Source organism: Ovis aries, chromosome 3 (genome assembly GCF_016772045.2).
Source record: "Ovis aries strain OAR_USU_Benz2616 breed Rambouillet chromosome 3, ARS-UI_Ramb_v3.0, whole genome shotgun sequence".
Taxonomy (NCBI): domain Eukaryota; kingdom Metazoa; phylum Chordata; class Mammalia; order Artiodactyla; family Bovidae; genus Ovis; species Ovis aries.
In genome coordinates, this window is record NC_056056.1 from 122,103,478 (window position 1) to 122,126,132 (window position 22,655).

Here is a 22,655-nt window from a genome sequence, read left to right on the forward strand (position 1 = left end):
GTGCCATTGCCTTCTCCGGACCTCAACCTGGAAGGCCAACAAATAAAGATTGTACTCAATCACTTCAATCGTGCCTGACTCTTGCAAACCCATGGACTGTAGCCTGTGAGGCCCCTCTGTTCATGGGATTTTCCAGGAAAGAATACTGGAGTGGGTTGCCATTTCCCTTCTCCAGGGACTCTTCCTGACCCAGGGATGGAACCTGGGTCTCCTGCATTGCAGGGAGATTCTTTACCAACTGGGCCACTAGTGAATCCCAGGGTAATGTTCAAACTCTTCACTAGTATTTCAAGAGCTAAATAAAAATTAGGGTTTTAGGCATAAAATCTTTAGAATAAAGATATTTCACCCATCTCCATAGAAAGGAGCCTGAAATCCTGCATAAAAGGCATCATCGTGGTACTTCTTAAAATACTTTAAAAGGCAAATATCCACACATAACTTTCCTTTTCTTAGAACAGATAATTTAATTGGCTTTCCATAGCTTAAAGGCATTGGGGCTGAAAAACAAAGGCGTAACAGACTTTTTAAAAATACCATTTCAAGGTCAGATAATGTTTATCTATATCATAATTTTACCACAAAAGTCACATACCTTCTTTTCCCCACAAAGAAAAATAGTGTATACAATCTATCTGATTTTGAATCATTTGACATTTGTTTACATTTCCCCCAATTCTTTCAGTTTATCATATTTAAAATAATTTCTACACTGACAACTAATATTAAAGTGATACATTTAAAACAAGGAGAAGGCAATGGCAGCCCACTCTAGTACTCTTGCCTGGAGAATCTCATGGCAGGAGGAGCCTGGTAGGCTGCAGTCCATGGGGTCGCTAAGAGTCGGACACGACTGAGCAACTTCACTTTCACTTTTCCCTTTCATGCATTGGAGAAGGAAATGGCAACCCACTCCAGTGTTCTTGCCTGGAGAATCCCAGGGATGGGGGAGCCTGGTGGGCTGCCGTCTATGGGGTCACAGAGTCAGACATGACTGAAGCGACTTAGCAGCAGCAGCAGCAGCAGCCCCATTTAAAACAAAATGAATTCCCATTATCCATTCTTCCCCTTTTTCATCTAACTAATTAGGAATAAATTTCGCCAACATTTCCCTGAGCCTCATGTATTAAAGAAATCAGTTGAGATAAATAGGAATCACACTTACTTTTTACAATCTGGCTGCTATCACACATTTGAAAAGATTAGTTTTTCTATTTGCAAGTCAGAAGCTCATAAAATGACTAATTTAAATGTGATGCAAAGAATATAAAATTTCTTGCTATATTTATTAAAGTGCCCTTGAAGTATTCTGTCACAAAGATGCTCTAACAGTGAGAAGAAAGTAAGCATAATGCTCAAAATTCTAATATGATCAGTTAAGTGAAAATAAAGCTTTTTAGACCTCTATTGTGCTCCCTAGCGGCAGGAAAGCAAATTCAGAGTACATATTTCACATTTCTTTGCTAGTTAATTACACTGTATACACAAAACTTTCCTCAAGTGAGTCGTGTTCAGTGCTGTGTGGCATGTAAAACATGTAAAACAAACTAAAAGTAATAAAAATATCAGCCATTGTTAAATTCCTAAATATTAAATTACATGAATGACTATTTTAAATTATTGTTAACAGTTGGAAATTGGTCCTTCTTCTTAGGTATAGGGTAAAATAGAGTAGCCAATACCATAGTCACATGCTATAGGGAATAAATCAACTCCCTGTAGTAATCAAGACTTCTTTTCTAGATTGTTACTATCTGATATGTTTCAGAAGTGAGCAACTCTCAGACCCCTTAACCTCAAATATTCACATTTCTAACAGCACCGTCTTTTCAGCTCACGTCATATATCCTGAAATACTTAATGCAAGAAGAAAACTTCACTCCAAAAAACATTTTGAGCAATTTTCTACTGATAACCCCGAGAGGGAATGAGTGTCATTGTAACTCATGTGAAGATGCTATCTTAGAAACAGGACTGGTGGACAGTGGTTATTTAGAATTGGCTCCTTTCCAGAAGCACAGTCTCATTTTGGGGACTGTCATGGGGAAGAAATCTGATACAATGGTGAGAGACAGTGAGAAGGGGGTTACAGACGGAACAGAATGTGGCAGCAAGAATGAATGTCAAAGGAAATGCAGACAGAAAAAGAGGAAAGTATCAGAAAACAGCAGTCAGTGATACAGCAATACATGCCTGCTGGCACATAAATGATTTATAGATGGATTTTGTAAATATGAAATTCTTTTTCTAAAACATTCAACCATAAGTCAGCATATGTAATTCAATCATCCTTCCAGTTACTTGTATAGATTTTACGATTTGTTAGGAAATAATACTCTTAGAGCTACTAGTCTCCCTTAAAATTCGTTTTCTCTACTTTCTCTAAATTTTCTTGCTTAACCTAGTATTATAACTGATTCTCTGCTTATCTTCCACCTCCTTTCTTCTTCCAGAGCATTGGCAACAGTATATAGCAGAACTATATTATTCCTGAAACCACAAAACACTTGTTCAAAAGTGTGGATTATCAGAAAAGAATCCTAACTCTTTAATAACTTCCAAACCTAAAGAATCACTGACTTTAGGCATTCATCCTGGAGATTTTACTCACACTAGAAATAACAGATCTTATGCTTCACAAAATCAGAATGACAACTTCTTAGAGTCAGAGAATGAGAGGAAATGGGGGAAAGAATAGTACTGGAAGTTCTTTTCCAGTATGCTCTATATGGAATTGCTTTTGAATGACTCCTTTTGTGCGTCATTAATCTGGAGCAGTGGTGGCAATTAGGGAAGATGTCACTGTTCCTGGAGGTTCAGAAGTGGGGGGGAGGTGTGAGGGGACAAAGGAAAAGGGGAGGAGGAAGTGGGGTGGGCTGGAGATGAAGGGTACATCGTGAAGAGATAATCTCTGTGCTCGTGACATCATCTCCTGCATGTATATATACAGGGAATGGCCAAAGCATCGCTCATAGTTCAGTACTTCCAAAGTCAGCTGTGCTAGAGAGCCCCCTTCAGCCTGCCCCTGACGCTTATGAACTTGGCTTGCTAGAAGGCTCAAGATGATGGGAGGAATGAAAATCCAGCTGCTGTGTGTGATGCTCCTGGCTTTCAGCTCCTGGAGTCTGTGCTCAGGTAAGCTCAGCTATATTTCACAACTCCTTGAAATGATATCTTTTTCTGTTTTTGCAATGTGTTGTTACTATGTTAATATATCTGGGGAGAAGAGTTTCTCCCTTATTCTGATTTGCTTTTTAGTGATAGAAACTGTATGTTTTCTTTCTCTGTCTTTATGATTACAAGAATTGAGAATTTTCCTTTCCCTTTTAAAATTTGCTAGGTAGTGAAAGGGATTTCAATAAGACACTTCATGTTCCCATTTGCAATGTAATCACTAGGAAAAAAAATGTAAAACTTAAGCTGATCTAATGAAAAGTACAGAAGTGGTGCCTGTCAAAATGCAAACTCATAATTCAAACTGATTCTATATGAAATGTTTTATATCATCTTCATTCACTCTCTTAAGACATGGTGGCTTCTCCCTTTCAAAAATTATTTTCTTCATAGTGTGTGTATTAAGATAAAATGAATATTGATGTTTAATGAATCAACAGAATAAAGCATTATTTGTAGAAAATGATCTCTAGGAAAATACAAAAAAATGCCAAGCTTTTTTTAAGAATATATTTTAAATAACTTTTTTTCTGTGACAGGTAGACATATTACAAATTTCACTATTTTCTTGCATGTCATTTAAGTTAATACATAATGTAACTAGAATAATATTATTCTTATATTGATAAAATTATTTCCCTATAGTGTATTTTGCATGTATAATTAAGAAGAAGTCATACATTGCTAAATATCTATCAATAGCTTACCTTGAAAATAAATTTCAAATTTTAGAGAGTAATATGAAATATAATGGTTGCAATATGCTCCAATTAATGTTTGAAAAATAATTGAATGATCACATCAAGGTGAAAAAAAAAAACAAGGGATAAGTTTAGCAAAAATCATTTAACTTGTTTTATACTGTAATGTCATAAATATGACACTGAAATGTTTAATTCAAATTCCTGCTCTGATTTTCATTTAGTGTTCCATAACATTATTTCTATTACCTTATGTATTTTCCAAGATTTTCTTCTCTGTGAAATATTTATTAGTGGAAGCTGAAAGGGTGTTCTAAAAAATATCAGAAGTCCATTTTCAACACTCTTGTACATGTATTGGTGGACATCTTTACTTTTGCTTAAATGATTTTTTAATAGCCTGTGATAAAATTGCCAAGTATACATAATTCTAAATCCTTGCTAATATAGAGAAACAAATCTTTCCAAGTGTGTTTTGTAAAATAGCATCTCAAATAAAATAAATCTCAGTGTCTTTCTTATTCCAAAATTATCAATAAGTAACTTCCTTTGGTTTTGTCTTTAAAAATCATCTTGTACTTACCTTTTCATTATGTTGCTTTGAAAATATCAATATGTATATACTCTATATATATGTAAACTACTGCCAGTAAAAATTAACCAGCATATTTGATGACATCTGTGTAGTATAATCAGGTTTTATTATCCTGAGATTCAGAGATTTAACAACTCCAAATCATCAAGAGCTCTCTTGGCATAAAATCATGTGCCTATTTTCATAAAAGTGCTTCTATTGTTGTGTTCTGTTAGCCTAAAATAAAACTATAATTGTTTTTTTTGTAAATATTACTATAAAGAGAATAAATACATAGCAAAGACAATAAACTTCTAAGACAAAGTTTTTTGAGATTAATCTTAAGTATTCAAGTTATAATTATATGATATGTGGTTATATAGTAAACATGTGCTTTTGATTTTACTCAGATTCAGAAGAGGAAATGAAAGCGTTAGAAACAGATTTATTGACCAATATGCATACATCAAAGGTAACTTTTTCTTTCTTTCTAAACCAAAGCCTGAAAACATATGAACTCTTGTTATAAACATGGTGTCCTCTTCCTATAGTAATAACTTCCCATTGAGACTGAAAAGCTCATTGGGAAGCATTTCCTTTTGGTGGAAACTGTTCCTTAAGTTCAAAGGACTTAAGGGTATCGATGTGGCAGGGACAGAAGTTTAGTGATATCAATCACTACATTGCAAATTTAATTAAGTAGTCACATATTATTTGTGTGGAAATCCTCTCTCCATTTCAATCACATTATATATGATGAAAGATACACTGACTTCAAGTTAAAGACATAAATGAAAATTAAGTGACATTTTTGCCTTTTGTTTTGCTACTGGGGAGAGTGAAATGGAGTTCCTAAATTAAGAATGAAAGTTTGTGAAATCCATGAAGAAATGAGACAGAAAGTAAAGAGCAAAGACCGGCAGACAGAAACCTGGAGATCTAAGCCTGCAGCTGTGACTTGTGAACAATTCGATCTTCAGCAAGGGGGCTAGTTAACAATGCTTGCCTTTGTATCCTCGTTTTCAAATGTTGGGTTGGGAGTTGATGATCTCCTAGTTGTCATTGATTAGTTGCTAAGGTGTGTCCAATTCTTTTGCGACCCTTAGGCTGTAGCCTGCCAGGCTCTTCTGTCCAATTTATTTCCCAGGCAAGAATACCGTAGTGGGACATTTACATGAAGTCCTCCTCTGTATTTAAATTCTCCGCATAACAAAAATGTTATTGGAACCTGCTTATTGTTTGTATTGAATCAGATAAAACTTTGTACTGGATCTTTTTATTCCTCTCTTGGGATCTTGAAAGCAAGGTTTTTAGACTCCAGCCTATACCTAAGAATAAAACTCAATTCGAATATCCCCAGGTACCACGCTACTACACAATTTTGATTTACCCAGAATGAAATAATCGGAATATATCTAAATGTAGAGTTAGAGAACAGGGTTCCCAACCAAAAGATGTTTCTCAACAAAACAAAACAAAACCCAAAATCAAAAATATATTTTGAAGTGAGGCCCCTGTGTAATCTCTGTTGTAGCACAGGTCCCAAAGTTGAGGACCCAAGATTCCACAGATGCTGTGATTAGAAAGTAGATGTTCAGAATTCCTCCTGCGACCTCAGGTCTGCCCTAATTAGATGATGAAAGATATACTGGGCAGATATCCAGGGCAATACCTCTGGCATATAAGTAGAATTATGCTCAATAGTGGATGTGAAGGGGAAATACCCATTTGTGTGTGTGTTTAAGAGTGTGAGGCATTATTATCTAAAAACTAACAGACATTTTCTACTATGGTCCTTAAAAGACATTTGGGTATTTCCACACTTGTCCAGATCTATAAAAATTGAACACATTGAAACCAAATTCTACCATAACTTGTTAGACTTCCTATCACAAATGATCAAATTTTATTTAGTCATTAAAACTCAGTGACCAAGTATATTTAACTTTAAGAAAATAGATCCTTTGGTTAATATTCAATTAGAATATCCATGACTACAATCACTTCAACTCATAAATACGAAGACAAGTGAAGTCAATAGTCTTATTTAAATAATGAAGCAGATTAGTATGCCTTAGTGTCTTGGTAGAGATTTTGCCTTTATGATTTCAAGTTTAAATTGATAAATAAAGGTCCTAAGTAATCTCAAATATGTGTTATGGTTCAGGGAGTGCTAGCTACTTTGCCAAAACATGGGAGTGGTTATGATCCCTTCCCTGATGAAGATACTGCAAGGGAAAAGCAATTCCAGTATATGGTACGGTTTAGTTTTATTCTTAAGAAAAATACATAGCAAAAGTGTAGACACAAATATATATTTCTCTTTCATTCCATTATGGACTATATCTTTAAAACAGATCGTGGAAGAAAATTTGAATTCCATTGCCTCTTTGAAATAAGTAAAATACAGACTACAATGAAGAAGCACTCAGAAGTATAATTATCCCAATTTTGGTGCTAAAATTGGAACAAAAAGCTCATTTCTTGCTTTGTACAAAACTACTACCACTTATTTCTCTCTGATTCAATTCATGTTTACTGTGGGTATTCTATGCAAATAAGGACTCTAAACTTTTGACCATTTTAAGCAAATTACTGTATTTCAATTTTTAAAAGGATAGTATTATTAAGACTATTTATTAATTAGTAACACTATTAATAATTCCATTATTAAAAGCTTCCAAAAACTCTAGCTTTCCTCTTCCCACTCTAAAGGTAGAATATGTGAGCAGTTTCAATTTGAAAGTAAAACTGTTTAGACACAGAAATGTAGCAACAGAAAGTCAAGAGAAATGGCAAAGTTTGACAAGAAGTGGAAGATAAGGATGTTTTTCTCACAATACAATTCTCTTCATTACTGATCCTAGTGCTTTGGTATAGATTTATTAAAAAAGAGAACTATCCACAGTATGCAGAAAGGTCAAGTTCAACTCCAAATACAACAAAGGCAAGTGTGGGTTTCCAGCCAAGGAGCAGGGTTGGAGTGGGGGGTGTGTGGGGGGGTCAGTGTATGGAAAATTACTAAAAGGAAACTCTAAATCTAGGAGGATTCTTGCTAGACTGCTCAGCAGAATTCTAGGATGATCAGATACCAACAGTGAGGCATTTTTACGAACTTGACTCCAAAGGATTCTTGCTAAAATTGGACTCAGTTGGATGAAGGGCAAAGACCAAGTTTGGGACCTCATCAAGAAGAGGGTTCAGGGTAGCCTGACTCAGATTTCATCAAAGAGAGAGTCTTTGTCATTTTCTTGAGCAAACTATTTAAACCCCATTAGAAATGTTCTCAAATATTAGTGCCTGTCTATTTAGACACCATATGGTCCAAAGCACTCTCTCTGCTATGCTTCCAGAGTATGACAGGGGCTAAGGTGATATTAAATAGTAGCACTAAGTGTTACAGTGACTGTTTTAACTGGCAGAAGAGAGCAAGATGCTTTACTGTTTTCTCAACCAAAAATTAATCAGACAACACAAGTCCTGACAAATAATTGATGAATAAAGCATTCTGTGGCTAATTAGTTTGAGGAGCATTGGATATTATGTTGGCACAATTGAAAAGTTGGCTTCCCTGGGGGTTCAGATGGTAAAGAATGTGCCTGCAATGCAGGAGACCCAGGTTCGATCCCTGGGTTGGGAAGATCCTCTGGAGAAGGGAATGGCTACCCACTCCAGTATTCTTGCCTGGAGAATTCCACGGACAGAGGAGCCTGGCTGGCTCCAATCCATGGGGCTGCAAGCAGTCAGACATAACTGAGTGACTAACATACACATATACTAAAAAGTTTTAATGAATATTTGCAAGCAAAAAATTCTGGGGATACTAAATTCAAGAAGTTTTTAAGTTTCCTTTAAACTCAAGTTTTCCAATTTACTTGACAGCAAAACTCCTTTTCAAAAACAGTGAGGACAAAGCTAGTGTTTTAAGGAACATATTCAGACGATCTCTAAAGAACTTTCTGGATATAAAATTGTAGCATTGCCTTAATTAGCAAGGCATCAGGTGTTGCTGCCACAGAATGGAGCATGCTGCCTCTTAAGTTTCCCATGGCAGAAAAATTGAAGCAATGGGCTGACAATCATGTTCAAGGGGCATAAGTGAAAGGGTTTCCAAACTGGTTGGAAACATTATAGTGAATATCTTTGTATTTATAGGTTTTCATGTCCCTAGGATAAAATCTTAATCAAAAGGTATGCATATTTACAATTTTAATACATATTGCTAAAAACACTTTTCAAGAAGTTATTGCAAGGTTTACTCAGACTAACAAATATTTGGAAGATAAAGTGTTGTTCCTCCATATTCTCATAAGTACATCGAGTGTACTTATACTTTTAGGGTCCTTGATTTGCTAGTAGCCAAGCTGAACGTCATTCCACATATTTCTGTTACAAATTTCTTCTTTGATGAGTGATTCTGTGCCTGTCTGCTCATATTATTTGCCTGAGGCTTAATTTTTTTTTTTTTTTACTTTATTTTACTTTACAATACTGTATTGGTTTTGCCATACATTGACATGAATCCACCACGGGTGTACATGCGATCCCAAACATGAACCCCCTCCCACCTCCCCCCCCCCCACAACATCCCTCTGGGTCATCCCCTTTTTTATGGAGTATTCCTCAGTTTCTTTTTGAAGAGCTCCTCCTGTGTTAAGTATATTAGCATTTTGTGACAGCTTTTACACTATATCTTGCTTTTGATTTTAGTTAAGGCTGTTAGCATTCTAGAGATAATTTACAAATTTATGCATGTAAAATTATCTTTTTCTTTATGAGTTCTGGTTTGGCTATTTGCTTAACAATATTTTTCCAAATTTATAAAATAAATTCTATACATTTACATATTTTTATTTTTACTCATATTTAACCCATCTGGATATTGTTAGACTATAATATATCAAAAAAAGTTATAACTAGATCTAAATCCAGATTTCCCCTGAACCAACTGTCTCAAGGACTTCAAATGCACACTTTGCTATGTGCTTTTCAATCATATGGACTTGGATCAAATTTTGGACATTATATTCTCTTTTGAGTTTAATATTTATTCTTGCTCTATTGATTTACTCTTTGATTCAGTCCAGTTCAGTTCAGTCGCTCAGTCGTGCCCGACTCTTTGTGACCCCATGGACTGCAGCACGCCAGGCCTCCCTGTCCATCACCAGCCCCCAGAGTTTCCTCAAACTCATGTCCATTGAGTCGATGATGACATCCAACCATCTCATCCTCTGTCATCCCCTTCTCTAGCCTTCAATCTTTCCCAGCATCAGGGTCTTTTCAAATCTGTCAGTTCTTCACATCAGGTGGCCAAAATATTGGAGTTTCAGCTTCAACATCAGTCCTTCCAATGAACAACCAGGACTGATCTCCTTCAGAATGGACTGGTTGGATCTCCTTGCAGTCCAAGGGACTCTCAAGAGTCTTCTCCAACACCACAGTTCAGAAGCATCGATCCTTCAGTGCTCAGCTCTCTTTGATCACTCTCTGATCACTCTCTGATTACTCTCTGATCACTCTTTGATCACTGAGCTCTAAGATATCTTTCATATCTGGCAGAGTAAGTCCTGCCTCATGACCTTTTTATTTTCCTAAATTTTCTTGGTTCTCACAGATTCATACTTGGAAATTAACTTCATAATTATTTCCCTACACTCCCTCTTCTTCCAGTCTCCCCATATTTTCCAGATTGGTGCATTGATTTGCAACTGCACTGCATTTGGAAAATAATTCAGAGTGAATTGATGCCAATAGAATTGATACTAATATTTTTGAGTCTTCTTATCACAGCTTTGTGTTCATTACAAAAAATTTTTTATGTTCTTTAGAAAAAATTGATGCTTTTCTTCATCTGTGTCCTTTGAGGTTTATTAATTTTTATAAGTTATTTCACATTTAGTTTCTCCTAAAATTGACAAATGAGAAGGCTGTTTACTATGGTAATAATGATTTCATTTAGGGAGAAGGCAATGGCACCCCACTCCAGTACTCTTGCCTGGAAAATCCCATGGACGGAGCAGCCTGGTGGGCTGCAGTCCATGGGGTAGCTGAGAGTTGGACACGACTCAGTGACTTCACTTTCACTTTCACTTTCATGCATTGGAGAAAGAAATGGCAACCCACTCCAGTGTTCTTGCCTGGAGAATCCCAGGGATGGTGGAGCCTGGTGAGCTGCCATCTATGGGGTCGCACAGAGTCGGACACGACTGAGGTGACTTAGCAGCAGCAGCAGCAGCAGCATAGGGTCTTATTAGAAAAGGATGGTTAGTTTAGAAAATATTATAATTTTCAGATAAATAAATTAGTCAGCTTTGATGGTACCTATGACAACTATTAATGTGTGGAATAGATTTGTGGTCTCACAATACTATAATTGCCAATATTTATTAGTATCATCATAGTTGCTGTTCCATTAGACACAAACCTGAAGTATAATAAAGAGAGAGTGGTATTTGAATATTTTCACCTGTGCTGTATACATATATATTTATGCATTTCTACTTACTGTAATTTGTATTTTCTTTCTTGCTTTGCTTGTGTATGTGTGTGTTTATGTATGTTAGCTAAAGCCTTTGTTAAATAGAGGATATGAAGTATTTGGAGCTATTCAATTTTGTGATATGAAGTTACTAAGTTAATAACAGTGTTAGGCTAGAGTAACAGTTAGATCCTAAAAGGTAATGGGTTAGCACAGTAGAAATTTATTTCTAACTCATACAACACAAGGTTAATTACAATAGCTATTTCTTTCTACATTTCAGATCAGTAAGGCAAGTGTTCCCTCTTGGAAAATGAGCCTGCTGAATGTCTGCAGTCTTATAAATAACCTGAACAGCCAAGCTGAGGAAACAGGAGAGTTTCATGAGGAGGAGCTCATTACAAGAAGGAAATTTCCTGCTGCCTTAGATGGCTTTAGCTTGGAAGCAATGTTGACGATATACCAGCTCCGAAAAATCTGTCACAGCAGGGCCTTTCAACACTGGGAGGTAAAACAAAAGAAAAATATGAATATGATTATGGTTATACTAGTTAACTCTCATTTATACTGATTGTTTTAATCCTGATAATTATCATAACAGGAAGACTTACAAATATTAAGGAAGAATAAACCATGTGTTGAGGTTAACATTCCTTCAGATCTTCAAAATGTTTTGCAAATATTTGAACTTTAGCAAAATATCTCTTCTTTGGTCTTTAAAGGGGGGTCTATCTTCAGGCAGATTTGATCCACATGCTTTTATTGTGGATGGCATGCTTAGGCAACTTTTGGTGCTGGTGGTGATAGTGGCATACTGACGAAATTTAAGAAAGTCTAAATGTTTCCTTAGAAACACTAAGTCCTGTGTGTTTGTTTATAAATAAACATAGGACACAAAAGATTTCATTTGTATTTGAAAATATTAGGTAAATAAAACTGGAATGATAAGTGTATATATATATATATATATATAATTTCCACTTATACTTCTATTTCTGTTTTAATTGAATGTGTGGGTTGTGGATTTTAATCACCCTTAGAAGCTGAATTAATTTGATTTGGCTAATAAAGCCAAATCTCACTATACAGAACTATAGCGAAGGAATGGATGTATATTATACACTTCGTGTGTAAAATAGATACCTAGTGGGAAATTGCTATTTAACACAGGGAGCCCAGCCAGTGCTCTGTGATGACCTGGAGGGGTGGAATGGGGGTGGGTGGGTTGGAGGCTCTAAAGGGAGGGGGTATATGTGTATACTTATGGCTGATTTGCGTTGTTGTATGGCAGAAACCAATACAACATCATAAAGCAATTCTCCTCCAATTAAAAATTTTAAAATGAAATTAAAATAAAAAAATACTACACTGGTGACTCACCACCTTTGGTTTGAAAATATTTGGAGGAGAAATGGAAGATGAAAATGCTTTAAGAAAATTTGTAATTTTCCCAACAAGGGAAACATTTCTTTCAGATTTACCCCTAAGAGAAATTTACTTCATGTTTCATATTCTGGGCTTACATCAACATCAGGGATCTGAGGGTTTGAGGGTGCCTTTCCTGCTAATATTACCATCTCTATAACATGCTATCACAGAGATACCCTGTAGAAAAGAGGAAATGCAGCGCAGAACTTCTAGTATTTATTCTAACTTGTAAACAAAAAAAGTATTTTCCAGATTAAAATAAAATGAAAAAATGGTTTTTACTTTTTCTTGCTGGATTGTTTATCCTCTACTCCCAATTCCAGTTAAATGATTTTCTCTTTAAAATACTATGTCAATAAAACATGGAAAATTGGAAAATGTCAATTATGTGCTCTTTATTCAGAAAAAAAAACCCTTAGTAAACTATAATACACAAAAATCAGGTGCACATAATATTAAAACTTTTGCTCTTTGAAATGTTACAGAGTGATTTAAAATGAAATGCTGATATTATTCAGAATGTGGTACGAGTAATTACAGACTATGTGCACAGAGAAACAAAAGATTAAGGAACTAGATTGTCTGACAGTAGCTGTTTTTCCTTCTCTGAAACTGAATAGCTGTAGGTTGAAATAAAGTATTTGTGATATGATCAATGCATACAGATTATGATTAAAAACTTAGTCTCCTATTAGTACTAATTATAGTCACCCCAAAGTTTAGAAGACAATCACAAATATGAATATAATTCTTATCTTGAGCATTAGCATTGATTTGTTTAAAAATCTTATGGAAATCATGTGCAAAACTCTGGGCAGAGTTTCTAAATATTTTATGCTGGTTGAACATTTTGAATCAGAGCAGTACTATCTGAAAAAGTGTTTGGAACTAATTTTAGAATACAGTGTGTTCAATGAGATATTAGGCAAGATTTTACATGAAGATATTAACTCCCTTGAGTTTTTGAATGTGAACTTGATTTTAATGATTAATTAAAGAAGCACAAGCTAAAGATCTTTAACACTTAAACTGAGCCTTCACATATGTTAATTCTAAAACAGCTAAGCAAGTAGGCAGAACAAGCATTCCTCTCTCTAGGACTGAGAAATGGATCTCTAGAATGGCTTTCAATTCAAATCATTAATTAACAATGCAATTTAAATTTCTATTGACCTTTGAGGCCAAACTTGGTTCACTAAATTCAGATCTCTATATTTGTTGTGACTTATGATATATTTCCATCTTTTGATCTATCATACATTGAAGAAAAATACTGAAAGTAACTTTAAGTGAATTTTTTTCATTTGGAGGTAGTAATATGGCCTCGACAAATAATAAAAGTTTAAAGCTAGCTTGATGAACTAGGAAGAACATTGAACAGAGAACAAGAAAAATCATGTTTTCATCCTCTCAGCCACCTGTATCTACTTGTCCTCAAGCAAAACACTTAATTGCTATGAACCACATCATCCACATATGTCTTATGTCTGAATGCAAATGAGATAAAAGGTAGATGAAACACCTTGAAGTGGAAGACTTTAATGCATGTAAGTTTGATTCATATTCTGTCTATCTTGCAGTTGATTCAGGAAGACATTCTTGATGCTGGAAATGACAAAAATGAAAAGGAAGAAGTGATAAAGAGAAAAATTCCTTACATTCTGAAACGGCAGCTGTATGAGAATAAACCCAGAAGACCCTACATACTCAAAAGAGGTTCTTATTACTACTGAAAGGATAAATATTTTATTTACATGTGATTGTCATTTCTTTTAATGAAATATCATTATATTTGTGTGGAAATGTGGCAGAGCACAATTATTTTGTCTCTTCTACAGTTGTGGTTTATTAGATGTGATTTTTTCTGCATTACTATAAATTGGACTAAATGTTTAAAAATAAATCTAGATCTTGAGCATGAAGTGTTGTGTATAATTGGAATAGATATTAATTAAGTCACATAGAATGTTTTGTCATTTTGCAAAACACTTAATGGGTTGTTGAAGCAGTTAAAATGTTTGCCATTCTAAACCAAATTAAAAGAGATTAGAATAGTTTTACCGCAAAGTCTAGCCTACCTGTCATTAACCCAGAACAAAGTAATACTTGTTTTATTATTTGAATGTTTCACTGAACTGAAACACATGCTCTTTTCCAAGACTCACTCATTAATCTCAGATATGGGGAAGGTAATAGCAGTAAAATAGGACCATCTTCAAAGAATGATTAATGAATTATTGTTAATTATGCTTATCCTAATGAATGATCTTAGACTGAATTTGTTTTTCTGTTAAATGAACTTGGTAGCTAATAAAAAGACAACAGCCATCAGAACAATGTTTCCTTGCAAATTTACTTCCATTAGAATAGTTACCCTTATCCACTTTCCCCCCTCACATTCAGTAAATGATAGCTTTATTTTTAACTTCACTGAGGAATTTGTATGACTAATATGTTTCCCACTTAGGAGAACATTTTTGAGGCAAAAGGAATACTTTAAATGACTCCTCATAAATTTCCTTTAAGACTGTAGTTATGGTCTCGTAAATCCTCACAGTCCTTCCAACCCACCATTAACAGTGGTCTCCTAGACTGCTGCTTTGACAGGTGGCCTATGAGGACCTCTATTTACAGCACTGCAACCAAGTCCCATAGTCTTCTATGAAGGAAGATAACCAGGTTTTGAGTTATTCTGGAATTAAGGAGTTTTGAGAAGTCTGTGTCCTTTAGTTGAGAGCACTCTCTTCCGTAGGCTAAACTTCGCTTAATAAGATTTAAGTGTAGCCCACCAATCTCCGAGTTTTTTTATGGTAAAATCATGATTTCTCATAACCACCTCCCCATCATCTTTTACAATGTTATCAGCTTCAACATTAAAAAGTGCTCAAGGAACTGATCCTAAAAAGGAAACTATTCCATAGTGCTTAGGAGTGTCCACTGTGGAGTCGGAACGCCTAGCTTCAGCCCCACTGTTCACTAGTAGTCTTGGACACCTCTCTGTTTCCTCAACTACAAAATGTCAGGTCTGGGCAAAGTGGTCTGATATGGCATAAAATGCTTAGAACAGTGCCTGGAATATATTAACCACACTACATTTAACAGTTCTTCTAGCCACTTTCATACCAGTTTTCCTTTCTCCTTCAAAAAACCACAGAGCATAACACAATTTCATGGTCTAACCCTTGGCGTTTTGAACAATGGCTGATCTCTTATTACTTGCTTCATTCGTTATCCATGAGAAGTTTCACCTACGTGGGCAAAATCCCTCCACAATCACCCTCCTCAGTCCCTGACATCTTCACTTCCAATAATAAACATTTTAACCATTTCATCTCATCCCATCATTTCCACAGTCATACTATAGAACTTATTATACTCTCAATAAATTCAACTTCTCCAAAAATCTCAGTTTCAGACACTCTGCTCACTCTATCCACATCATCTTCTCTTTTCAGTTCATATAATCTATCGTTCTCACTCTACCACTGATGATCTTACTGAATCTATTGCCCACCTCTGTTCACTTTTCAACTACTAATCACACTATCACTTTGCACTTTACTTAGATTTTATCATCCAAAACTAAAATCACTATCTTACTACCCTCAACATCCTGTCCTTCCACCTTATATGAGCCTGTGGAAACACCATTAGTTAAACTGAAATCTCCCCTTGATTCTGGCCTCACCTGAGAAGCTGAACACAGCTGGAGAAAAACCCCCAACTTGTTGATGAGACACACTTCAAATTTGTGATCTCCAATCTCAAGTTGGGTCCTTAGACCTGCCCAATATCCCTATTTCATTTGCCTGATAAATTTTGCCTCTAATTCTCTCTGCTGGCTGTTTTATATCTTATCTTTTTCCTTGAATTGCAACTCTCATCCTTCTCACATTTGTCAGATGTCTTTCTAATGATCTCACCTAAAATTCAAAGCAATAAGGAGAAAATTATATCGTTCCCTCCAATTGAAGGTTACGATCCCCTAACATTTCCCTTTACTCTGTTCCATTTCAATGGAGGAACTGTCTCTTCTCTTCTGAGGTTCACTGCTTCATTTCTGCGTGTCAGTAAATGGTCCCACCACCTGCTGAGGTAAAAAAAAAATCTAGTCATGATTCTTAACTCTTCTCTGTAACACGCCACCACCCAAGTGGCTCAGAGGAAAAGAATCTGCCTGCCAAGCAGGAGACATAGGTTTAATCCTTGTGTGGGGAAGATCCCCTGGAGAAAGAAATGGCAACCCACTCCAATATTCTTGCCTGGACAAACCCATGGACAGAGGAGCCTGGAGGGTTATAGTCCATGGGGTCTCAAAGACTCAGACATGACTTTGTGACTGAGCATGCACTCACACTCTTTAATACGAACCTGGGATTTCATCTATTAAGAACTTTTGCTGCTTTGCATTCAAGAGACATCTCATATCTGTCTGCTTCTTACCACATCATCCACCATTACTGCCTTAATTTGCAAGTTCCCCCTCTTGCAGGACTGTGACAATTTCTTCCTAATCACTTTCTCATTGCCTTTCTATTTATCTACATCCATATAGAAGAATAAGGTTTTAAAAAATATTAATTAGATTACACCATATGTCTCTTCTCAACCCCCCACAATGTCTTTCCATTTCACTTTGAATAAAATCAAATGTTGTCGTGAAAGGCCTGAAATGCTCTGGTATTTGTCTATTCTATTGAATTCCACTCATCCTCCTCTGGTCTCAGGGCTTTCCTGGTGGCTCGGAGGGTAAAGCATCTGCCTGCAATGCGGGAGACCTGGGTTCGATCCCTGGGTTGGGAAGATCCCCTAGAGAAGGAAATGGCTACCCGCTCCACTTCTCTTGCCTGGAAAATCCCATGGGCAGAGGAGCCTGGTAGGCTACAGTCCAAAGGGTCGCAGAGAGTCAGGCACGATTGAGCGGCTTCACTTCCTCTGGTCACACTGGCCTTCTTGCCATTCCTTTAACATATCTGGTTTGTTCTGCTCCAGAGCCTATACAGATGCTGAAACTTCTTTTCTGGAAAGCTCTTCTGGCTAAAAATCTTTTTCCCTGTACACAGGACACCCACTAAAAGACAAGCCTCCCTTTTCATAGGAATGCCTAAGTTAGAGCCAACAGATAATGGGTAGAAAAAATGTAAAAATATAACTTGTGGCTCTATTATAACTTAAAGAGAAACTTCATTCCCTGAACTTTGACTTTTTCCTTATTTTGGTTTTTTCTTGGTCTTAAATGTGAATTTATTTTAACCACACAAATGAATACCATTCTCTTGAAGATGACATTGATTGATAGAGCTTAAATCCTTTAACAATTCTGTGGACCAAATCTGCCTCACCACCCTGGATCAACCAGACTGTTACTTGAAAGAGAAATGTATTTCTAACTTATTTCAGGCACTGCATTTTTCAGCCTCCTTGCTATGCCTCAACCATTATTTTAATTGCTACGGTCTTCTCCAGAGCTTCTCATAGTTTATTTTTCACATCATTTAGACCTCTGCACATGTGATATGCATACAGTAAAGACTTTTCTTAAATTACCTTTATCCCTGAGTCAACATCCACCTAACTTTCTTTATTTGTCCACGGCCATACTTCTCTGAATGCGTTCCATCTCATTTCATCTAACTTACTTTATTTTTCTTCATATGTGAAAAAGAAAAGAAAAGCAGCCACTGACAGCAATCAACTGGGAGTTGTCCTGGCACCAGCAGCGAGGCTATGGTGCCCTCCTGTTAAATGATTTCATAGTATAAAACTTCAGACAGGGTCATTCTAACCCTGATGGCGAAAGACAATAAACAAGACCACTCTGTAATTGCGTCTGAGCAAAATCAAAAACAAGAACACCACAAACCACAGAAATGATCAAACATCTTCCTTTCCACATAATTTGATCGAGGCCATTTTAAGCTCTATTTTTCTACCTCTAGCGTAAAACCACCATCATATCTAGTCAAAAAATTACCCTTATTTTTCTGAAAACACCCAAAGCAGAGCAAAACCACACTTTCAGAATGCTCCTCAAATCACAAATCTAGATCCTGTATAAAAAGAAAGTGTTAGTAGCTCAGTCGCGCCCGATTCTTTGCGACCCCATGGACTATCATTCGCCAGGCTCCTCTATCCATGGAATTCTCCAGGCAAGAATACTGGAATGGGTTGCCATTCTCTTCCCCAGAAGATCTTCCCAACCCAGGAACTGAACCTGGGTCTCCTGCAATGCAGGCAGATTCTTTACCGTCTGAGCCACTAGGACCCATACATATACCCTCTTATTGGGATCCCATGATTTTCCACTGAATGAGGTTTCCAGCACCGGCAAACTCAATTTTGTGGGAGTGTGCTTTCTGTGGTCTTTGGCTGGCAGGCATCAACAAAGCACATGTCGTAACATGAAGCTATATAGCCATTTATTTGTTTACTTGTATATAATTTCTCACCCCCCCCCAAATGTATAATCTTTGTGAGGACAGAGATTTTGCCTCTTATTCACAGTTGAATTCCCAAGGTTGAGCACCAGTCCTGCTAAGCATGAGTAAGGATTTGTTAACAAATGAATAAATTAGCAGTAAGAGGGTTTTTCTCTTATAATAATGTGACCTAACTCAGGCCAGCTGCTCACTGCTCAAAAGCCAATAAAGAGGCCAAGCTGGTGGAAAGGGAAGTTTGCTTTATTTTGGATACCAGCAACTAGGGGAGAGAGGGAGGCGGACTTCGGTCCAAAGGCCAACTCCCCCCAGCTGACAATCAGTGGGCGAGAGCTTTTATAGTCTCAGGGAGTGAGATACATGCAGAGATAGCACAGTCAGCTCTGACAGTCGTCTTGAAATTGGTCCTAGGTGGGCTGATCAGCATCATTTTGTTTTAGGTACACTTTATCTTCAGTTCCAGGGTCAGTGTGTTTCCATTTCTTTGAGGCCACTTCTCAGAACTGTGGCACCTTTTGTCATGACCAGAGTCTGCTCATCATGCAGTTAACTTCTCCACCTAGTGGGGGTTTCAGTGTCTATAAGATATAAGACAGCTCCCAAGTTACGGCTCAGAATATTATCTATAGCACCTGAGAAGGAATAAAAGATCCTTGACGATGCTTAATGACTACATTAATATTATTTGGTCTTTTTTTGACTGTTTTCCCTTGTTTCTGCATGTTCTCATTTCTTTGCTTAAACTCATTCTTTGGGTAAAAATTTCCACAGACAAAAGGCAGGCTGAAGACATAGGGGGCAAGGACCACACGGTCCTGCTCCATTTCAGTAAGAGGTTTTCCACATAGCTTCTACATATTTTTAAGCCCCACCTTAGTGATTCCACTTTAGAGGGGTTGGTTGTGAGCTCAGGTATCTATACAATGTCCCTGATTTTATATGAAACAACACAGAATCTAGGTAAAAACTCACCTTCATCAGTGGCAGCCTGGGAAATTATGCCTCAGTTTTTGTCTCTTAGATTCTGTTCTGAGAAGAAAACAAAAATGTCAAGTGAAATTGACAGTGTTGCTGGTCCTTGAATAACATGGAGGTTAGGGGCACTGACACCCTGTGTAGTTGGAAACTCATACAACTTTACAATCAGCTCCTTATTTATTGCATCTTCAGGTTCAACCAACAGGGATTGTGCAGTACTGTAGAATGCTGCTGCTAAGTCACTTTAGTCGTGTCTGACTCTGTGTGACCCCATAGATGGCAGCCCACCAGGCTCCCCCATCCCTGGGATTCTCCAGGCAAGAACACTGGAGTGGGTTGCCATTTCCTTCTCCAATGCATGAAAGTGAAAAGTGAAAGGGAAGTCTCTCAGTCGTGTCCGACTCTTCGTGTCCCCATGGACTGCAGCCTACCAGGCTCCTCCATCCATGGGATTTGCCAGGCAAGAGTACTGGAGTGGGGTGCCATCGCCTTCTCCGAGTACTGTAGAATATATTCATTTTAAAAAATCCATATGTAAGTGGGTCTGTGTGGTTCAATTTCATGTCATTCAGGGTCAACTGTAGTTAAAATGGGAAAGAATAGATTAGTGAAATACAAAGAGAAAGAACTACTTGAATGTGGAGGAAATAATACGGGTATATTCTCAATTATTTTGAGATGTAAAGTTAGGAACCTCGCTCTGTATTTGCACTTTTTGAGATTTCTCAATCACTATTGGGTTAATTTGAACTATGTGAGACTTAAATTTAAATCCACCCCCTGCCTGAGGTCCACCACGATAACAGCATCAAAGGCTCCTGAACCCCTTCACCAGAAGGCATGCCAAATTTACAAGCATTCATGGAGAAGACTCTTGAGAGTCCCTTGGACTGCAAGGAGATCCAACCAGTCCATTCTAAAGGAGATCAGTCCTGGGTGTTCTTTGGAAGGACTGATGCTAAAGCTGAAACTCCAATGCTTTGGCCACCTCATGAGAAGAGTTGACTCGTTGGGAAAGACCTTGATGTTGGGAGGGATTGGGGGCAGGAGGAAAAGGGGATGACAGAGGATAAGATGGTTGGATGGCATCACCAACTCGATGGACACGAGTCTGAGTGAACTCCGGGAGTTGGTGATGGACAGGGAGGCCTGGAGTGCTGTGACTCATGGGGTTGCAAAGAGTCGGACACGACTGAGTGACTGAAATGAACTGAACTGAACTGATGGAACCATTCCCTCTGAAAGAAATCAAGAAACTAGCTGAGCAACTCCTACACATTGGGCAAATGAGACTATACCACGTTGAAACAGGTAAGAAAAGCTGAGACATGCCTTGGCAATGCAACCCAATCTTGGCACCGTGGCATACAATTGGGAGGGAATACCCAGCTCCTGGTGTCACCTGCAGAGGCAGAGGATTTGGACTGCACATCTGCTGCCCTTACTTTTTACACTTCCACTTGAGGGACAGGCCCCCCCCTCCCTGCCCCCACCAACACTCAGTCCTGAAAGCCAGCATGGTTTATGTCCATGAGACCTCTAAGACTGTGGTAAACAAAGGAGCGGTTCTTAACAGGCATGCTCACACTTGTGCAGTGTTGGGTATTGGTTGATATGATTCAAAATCCACTTGTTTTTTGTTCTAATGAAGTTGTTTACATTGACAAAGCTGTGTCAGGATATCATCATTAGCAGGAATACTCAGTAGCTCAGCTATTGACAGGTACAGCTGGGAGCTTATTGAGAAGCACTTTGGGGACTTCCCCAAGTGGTCCAGTGGTTAAGAATCCATGTTGCAATTCAGGAGACATGGGTTTGATCCCTTGTCCTGGAACAGCCCACATGCCGTCAAGCAACAAAGCCCATAGACCACAACTACTGAGCCAGCATTCTAGAGCCAGTGAGCCTCAACTACTGAGCCCACGTGCTACAACTCCTGACGCCTACCACCGAGAACCCACACTCCACAAAAGAGACACCGCCACAACGAGAAACCTGTGCACCATAATGAAGAGTAGCCCCCACCCACGGCAACTAGAGAACGCCTGTGGGCAGCATCAAAGACCCACCACAGCCAAAAAATTAAGTAAATAAATCTTTTTTTAACCAAAAGAACTTTTGTGAAAGAGTGACTCTGGCTAGAGGATTTTAAGCTTTAAATATTAAGAGGTTTGACCAGCAACTGAAAAGTGTTTAGCCTGGGGAAGGCAACGTTTCCTTGTTAATCAAAATAGCTTTCCAAAGACCTTGGGGGTACTAGCTTCTAGCTGGGCAAGTCGATTCTTTGCTGGCAGTGGTGAAAACCATGCAGAGGCCCCAAGAAGAAAATCATCTTTCCCATCAAAGCTGGCATCTTTGTACCCTAGCAACGACCCTAGCAACAACGGACTTTTGCTTTTGCACCAGCAGTTGGACATCAGCTCACGGTTAGCTAAGCCAACTCTTCCAAGAACCACACATAGAAAGGTACTCCTCCACTAAATTTGGGCTTTATTCCTTTTATCTCCCTTTGCCTGAAACAATATTGTGATTAATCTGTTGATGGTTTGGAGTAGATTATTTCTTTATTGGCTTATTAACAGACATTATCCTGTATACTATTGGCTTGTGAAATTATTACAATTTCTGCAGTGAACCTGTGGTGGACAAATTATTGGCAAAGCAGTCTGTGTCTGAACATAATTTGCTGCCAGATGAAGCATGTTTTAATACTACCTGTGCCCCAGGGCTCAGTAGAGGGAAAGCAGGCCAAACCTCTCATCTCTCAGTCTTTTCTTACAAGGGGTCTACCTTCATAATCTACAAGCTCTGCCTGAGGATCTGACTTCTAATTTTAACACACATCTAGGGCCTGACTGTGATCCTCCCCAGAGAACAAAAAAATG

The 22,655-nt window shown here is 37.7% G+C and overlaps 1 protein-coding gene across 1 annotated transcript; it reads left to right on the forward strand.

Annotated features, from left to right (window-relative positions):
- The first annotated feature begins 2,971 nt into the window (after positions 1–2,971).
- On the forward strand, positions 2,972–14,689 carry NTS (neurotensin). Its single transcript, XM_004006237.5, has 4 exons — positions 2,972–3,135; positions 4,860–4,921; positions 11,211–11,435; positions 13,936–14,689. The coding sequence occupies exons 1-4, from the start codon at positions 3,063–3,065 to the stop codon at positions 14,086–14,088; spliced, it is 513 nt and encodes a 170-aa protein (XP_004006286.1). The 5' UTR covers positions 2,972–3,062; the 3' UTR covers positions 14,089–14,689.
- Positions 14,690–22,655: the final 7,966 nt, after the last annotated feature.